Source organism: Glossina fuscipes, unplaced genomic scaffold (assembly GCF_014805625.2).
Source record: "Glossina fuscipes isolate IAEA_lab_2018 unplaced genomic scaffold, Yale_Gfus_2 262, whole genome shotgun sequence".
NCBI classification, from domain to species: domain Eukaryota; kingdom Metazoa; phylum Arthropoda; class Insecta; order Diptera; family Glossinidae; genus Glossina; species Glossina fuscipes.
In genome coordinates this window covers 47501-53831 of record NW_023998605.1, presented here as the reverse complement: position 1 = coordinate 53831, position 6331 = coordinate 47501, and the positions used below count along the sequence as shown (strand labels likewise).

The following is a 6331-nucleotide window of genomic DNA, read 5'->3' as shown; positions in this document are numbered from 1 at the left end:
TATATGTTAGAAAACCTACTATAAGTATACATCAGCGTAACAACTATGTGTCAAAGCGTCTATGAATTAGCTGTCAGATCTACTTTTTTTTCCTGCATGCATTAGTAACATGTTAAACATACTTTTCTTTTTCACTGTCTTCATTAATAAAGTAATTAAGGGTTATTGTCAAGTATAATATGAATGAATTTATCTGAATATATTACGTAGTGCTTTAAAGTGAATTGCAAATGAAATCTTATTTTTGTTACATTGAAGAATGACGGTCTATTAAAAAGCGTTTTATAAAGAAAGCTTTATGTTATCACATATACTTTTTTTTTCAACCTTAAGATTTATCATTTAAAGTTTTTTGTTTGGTTCCGCTGTTTGCAGAACAATTTTTTTTTGGATTTCGTTTTCTTTTCATTATACCTGTTTTTTCTTTTTTACGCATGTCTTAGCAACGAGTACTATCTGTGGACAACCAATACTAACGGAAAATGTCAGTTATTTAGCTTTCGCAAGATTTGATAAATATGAGAGAGCGCATCTTGTTGGGATTGTGCATAATTTCTACACAGAATTGTACATAGTAAACTTTTTTTAGTTTATCGTCGTATCAAGAAACGATTAGTGTGCAGAACACAATAATTGAACTATGAAGCTGTTGGCAAATCAAAATCATATGTCTATCGATTGCTAACATAAAAAAAGCTCTTTACAAAATGATTTTCTAAACCAAAATACGAAATAAAGCAAAATACTACGCGTTTATGTTTATATAAACATACAACTTGCGTTGCGTTGTGCGCGAACACAATTTCTTTAAATTTCGGCGTGCAGGGCTTTTGACAACCAAACTAAACAGTGTTGTGTTTTCGCGAAAACAGGACATAATTGTATGGTTGATGTTTCAAGCACATTATGATTTTCAAGTAGTCCTTCACATTTTTCTTTAACAAAAAAAAATATGTATATTTAAGTAAGTTGTATTCTTATCAAAAAAACAAATTTTTTTTTGTTTCTTTAAAAGGGCTATTTCTCAAAGAAATTTTTTGTTTTACTAACTTTGCACTTCATCAACATTGATGTAAACAAATACTGTCCGTATGATTTTTCTTTAACAACACATACGAGTCTGTCAGCTACATGTTCGACTGACTTCATTGTGTTTGTGCTTCTGATATTGTTGCACCCGGAGCTAGCCACTAAAAGAAGAAAAAGAGTAAGGTTATTGAAATCATAAGAGAAAACGTTTGTTAAATTGCAGATCTTATAAAGGAATTTTGTTGAAATAATGGATATGATTGCTTTGTCGGAGGATAAATTTAATCCTGTGCAATGGATTAATGAAAATTTCCAAAAATATGTGGAAGAAAATAAGGTTTTAAGTAAAGAGGATCAAAAAAAATCTTTGATCGACCATGAAAGAGCCATCGATTTTATTAACAACTACGTTTCCAAATTGCAATTATACGTGCAACAAGTAAACTATGCTTTAGAGGAAAGTAGCCACCGATTAGTTTCCACTATGCCACGTATTGTGGAAGAGGCCAGGTCATTGAAAGCGGGTGTTCAGCGTTTACAGCAACGCATGCTTTTAATGCATCAAGAGGTAGCCGCTGTTCAGAAGGAGACGGGTGAATGTATGACTACTTTGGACCATTTGAATTCTATGCAAATCAAGGTTCAAAATGCGAAGGAGTCATTACAAGAATCTGACGGTTGGGGTAATTTAATAGCCAGCCTCGAAGATGGTTTTGAGCGTAACGACGTAAAGGTAAACGATTGTTTTTTTTCTGCGTCAATTTTAGTTCATTATGGATAAAAAACGACGTCGATTTCAGGGGATTTGCGATAAAATAGTGGCTTTGCAGAAGAGTTTGCTAGCTCAAGAACAATTGCCAGGTCATAGCGAACGTCAATCTCAAGTCGAGGATTTCAAAAATCGTTTAGAAGCCTTAGCTTCTCCCAAAGTTGTGCAGTGTTTTGCCGAGGGTAACGTGAAGCAAGCTCAACATTATGTTACTATATTTGATGCTATTCATAGAAAATCTCAGCTTGTTCAGTATTATCGAGCTGTGCAGAAGACCGCTCTGCAACAGCAATGGAAGCAGACTTTGGAATTGCAGGCTACTGAATCTATCACACAACAACAGCAGTTTCTTGCTTTATTTTACGATCATTTGATGGAGAACTTTCAAGCACAAGTAAAATGGTGCTTTCAAGTTTTCGAAGATCAAGAAGCTCAGAAGCAGCCTTTTCTTGTGTTAGTAGAACTTTTACCTGCTCTGCAACCAACCAGATATAATCATATTCTACAACTACTCAGATCATGCAATGAACGCCTAGAGTTGTTACAACGTTACGCTCAAGATAACCATACATTTGTAATGCAATTAAATGCCTATCTAAACCAAGCATGCATACAACTGAAAAAAGAATTAAGACAGAATTTGGGACAGGCAATCTATGAATATTTTTACAAATTTATAGAGCAATATCCGCGCCTCGAGGAGACGCTGTTATCAAGGCAAATTGATCGTACTTTAATAACACAAGCACAAACGCACATCAGCGATGCGGTGCGTCATTTAAAGGATGCGATTAATAAGACGTTTGATTGGCTGACGGAGGCTTTAGTTAGATGTTCAAATATAAGTGGAGATTTGGCATTGTGTAAGCTTATTAATTTGTTTGCTGGAATATTTAAGCGTATATTAGACCAATTTGCCAAGATACAACGTCAACTAACACTTCATGCTGGAGCAAATTCGGAGTGTAGTTGGTCATTATTACAGTACACATTAGGTCTGCTGGAATGTTTAGCCGATTTTCAGCAAAGATTGCAAAATTTTGAAAAAGTTCTACATGAACGTTTAAATGTTTTGGAGCAAAACCTTCGACATTCACAGCAAACTTCAATAAATTTTTATCAGACATTTGAAAGTGTGGAGCAGCAAAGACTTTTGGCTAGTATAAATGAATTTCAACAGAAACGTTTGGAACCAAGCCAAGATAATCAAATTATATATTTGGGTATTTTCAACAACATTTATGATTCTTTTAAACTTTACTTTAAAGAAATTCATGACGTTACTTTAAATATCCTCTTGCATCCACTGGAAACGCATTTATGCTGCATACAGCCACCCACAGATTTAAATCAAAGCCATGTAGAAGACATGCCGGCTTTTAGTTTTGCGCCTCAGGAATCAATAACACAAATTGGTCAATATTTATTGACTTTGCCTCAACACTTAGAACCACTTCTTTTAGCTCCCTCTCCTATTCTAAAACAAGCTTTAGAAATGTGTAATATCAACTACAGCCAACCTATTCCCAGTGCCGACATTTTGTTAAGTTTGGTCGTCACACAATGTTCCGTCTTATACCAAACACAAATATTGCAAATAAAAAACTTAAATACTGCGATGGCACGGCAGTTGACAGTTGATATTGAATATTTCAGGAGTGTGGTAGAAGAGCTTGGGCTTACTCTTAGTATAACGTTAAATCAAATTCATACGTTGCTTAAGGCAGAACCAGAAAATTATCTCGCATTAAGTGCAGGATGCGAACCGCGCTTAGTGACGGCTATACGTCAGATGCGCAATATTATATCAAAGCAATGAAACTATCAAGCAAGATGATCTCCCAACATATAACCGTTTTTCCAGATGATGCATTATAAGTGCTAATTTCATGAAAATTGACGAAACACCCATTTGATATATATATATTGTGCAATTATTCTTATAACGAAAGAAAAATCTTTTAATATTTTGTGTATATTCTATAAGCAACTTTAAATCTTCTTTATTTGAATATCTTTAGAATAAATAAAAATGATAATAATCAAATTTAGCAAAACTAAAAAATTAGACAAGCATTCCTTTAACAATAATATTCAAACCATTACTAATATTATATTACAAAAAAATTCGCCTGAATGGCCGAGTAGGCAAGAGTGTCGACTAGCATCTCCAATGGTCGTAGGTTCAAATCTCAAGTGCGGTAGATTTTTAATAAAAGCCGAGAGCCTTAGATGCTAGGGCTTTACGGCTTTAGTCTTAGAATTTATTCTCTGGCTAAATTTGTAACAATAATAATAATATATTACAAAAAAGGGGGAATATTACAACCATTCCAGGAAAAAAAAATTGTACATATACAATATAATACATATATATATATATATATTATTATTATTATTATTAATTTCGCCAGAGAAATAAATTCTAAGACTAAACTATTAAAAGCACTAGCATCTAAGGCTATCGGCTTGGATATATACATAAAAATATGCACTTATTCATAAAAATTAAAAGTACGCGTATAAACGCTTGGTCGGTCTATAGGACTCTTCGTACTAAAGTGCTTTTAATATTAACTTTGGTAATATTTCAAATCGCTACGAGTATAGATATTGTACTAGCATTTTTGAAAAATTGCGCTAATCCTGTGTAATCTAACTAAATCTTCGCCTTGCGCCTTGTGCTTGCAGAAGTGTCAGATCCTGGAAATGCTATTTTCCTACTAAAACCTAACGTGTTAAAGTCGTACAATCCTCTTGACGTGCCGCCTGATGGTTCGAAAACAAATTCCAAAAAAAACAAATTTCCAAAATTCCAGTTCGAAACAATATTCCAAATCGTGTTCAATATGTAGCCCTCATAATAATACAATTAAAATTGATAATTTGGCTTCAATTGCTGCAAATACAAAAACTGGTACTATTAATGAGCCATCGCCTAATATTTTGAAAAAAACTGAGTCAAATAAACAGCTTAAAACGATGACAGATGATATGATGAAATTACAACACCGATTCGTTGGAATTTCCCGAAGAACGGTCAGGGTTTCGAAGACATCCTAGCAGAGAGGCGTATATCTTGCTATGGTTGTGGAACACCAAATATTTTGAAACAAAAGTGCCCTAAATGCAGCAAATTTTTACTTTACGTTTCGAGATAAACAGCGTCGGATAAGAGCTTAGAAATACCAAAACATAATCAATCCGAATTAATTCAATATGTAAACAAAGTTAGAGATGATGCTTTCGGCAACTATCCGATGTGCATTTTCAAAGCTTACCATATTCGTTTACGCGAATATAACACTGCTAAGACCACGATTTTTACCACTACTAACTAACCAACCGTTTACGTCGGTTCTGGAAAATTATTCAAAAAAATGAAAGACAATATCGGTCCGTTGTTCTTTGTGATGTCTATAGAAATGTTGTACGGCCGTTTGTTTCCGTTAGCCTATTTTGTCAAGATGTGGTAGATCTAGTTCATGCTGATCCGTCTGTTTCGTATTTTGCCTCCAATTATGCAAAAAGATGTTTTCACGAAAATATATACCATTGGAAAGAGTTTATTGTATTTTTGAAGCCGGCTGACTTTTACGGGGTAAAGCTAACCCTATTACTTTTTTTATAAATCCCTGTAAAAAGATCTTTTGGTCTCCCCAACAATCTCTTTGGTGAAACACTAATCACGTCCTCGCTTATTAGGCGTAGTAAAATATCTTATAGTAGCACCGCCATAATTTGAGTGACGAGCAACCCAACTTATCGAAAAGTGTGGTAAGCGCTATCTTGAAGCATACTCCGTCAAAAAGAGACATTTCGCTGTATCAATTGCGGTAGAAACGCTTCTGTTTGCCGAAGTTGATAGAATGCTCGCTCTAGGAGTCGTAGAGTCAGAAGCATCGACCGTGGGCTTCACCTGTTACACTATTTATCAAGCCAGGAAAGGTTCGATCATGTTTGGAAGCTCGAAAAGTGAATCGCGAAACAGTCGAAGGCGCTTATCGATTACCATTGATTAATATTGAGCAGATTACCAAAGACTGGGAAGGCATCCTTTACAGTGCATGGTCGCCCATTACTTCAATTTGGGCCAAAGCTTTTTGGACTATGCGATGCACCCAAAACATGTTCAGATAAAGTGATTCCACTTCGTCTTCGCCACCAATTTCCTCTTTATTTGCTAAATATATCTGAGACCTTTAATGAGCATCTCCAAACATTGTCTGGAATTGTTTTCTGTGTACGGAAAATCATTTTAACTATTAATGTGAGGAGATTATATCCCTGGGAGATATTATAGGTCGTTGCTAGTTACGAAGATTCTTAGGGGTTCGCTTTTGGTATCGACGTTTTGTGCACAATTTCGCATCTTCGTCCACCCCCTGAATGCTATGTTAAAGAAAAAGAAGACTTTTGCATAGTCAGAGAAATCAGAATTTTTTTTTGAAAATTTTAGAGAATAATCATTTTCTGCGCCTTTTTTACATAATGCAAATTTTGCGCGACCGTTTTCGATGCAATGTGGTGCAA

General features: G+C 34.8%; 1 protein-coding gene across 1 annotated transcript; it reads left to right on the top strand.

The window, feature by feature from the left end:
* Nucleotides 1–1025: 1025 nt before the first annotated feature.
* Nucleotides 1026–3664, top strand: LOC119642848 (conserved oligomeric Golgi complex subunit 7). The gene is made up of 3 exons (XM_038042145.1): nt 1026–1207; nt 1264–1762; nt 1830–3664. Exons 2-3 carry the CDS (start codon nt 1280–1282, stop codon nt 3615–3617), a joined length of 2271 nt encoding a protein of 756 aa, XP_037898073.1. The 5' UTR covers nt 1026–1207; nt 1264–1279; the 3' UTR covers nt 3618–3664.
* The last annotated feature ends 2667 nt before the right edge of the window (nt 3665–6331 follow it).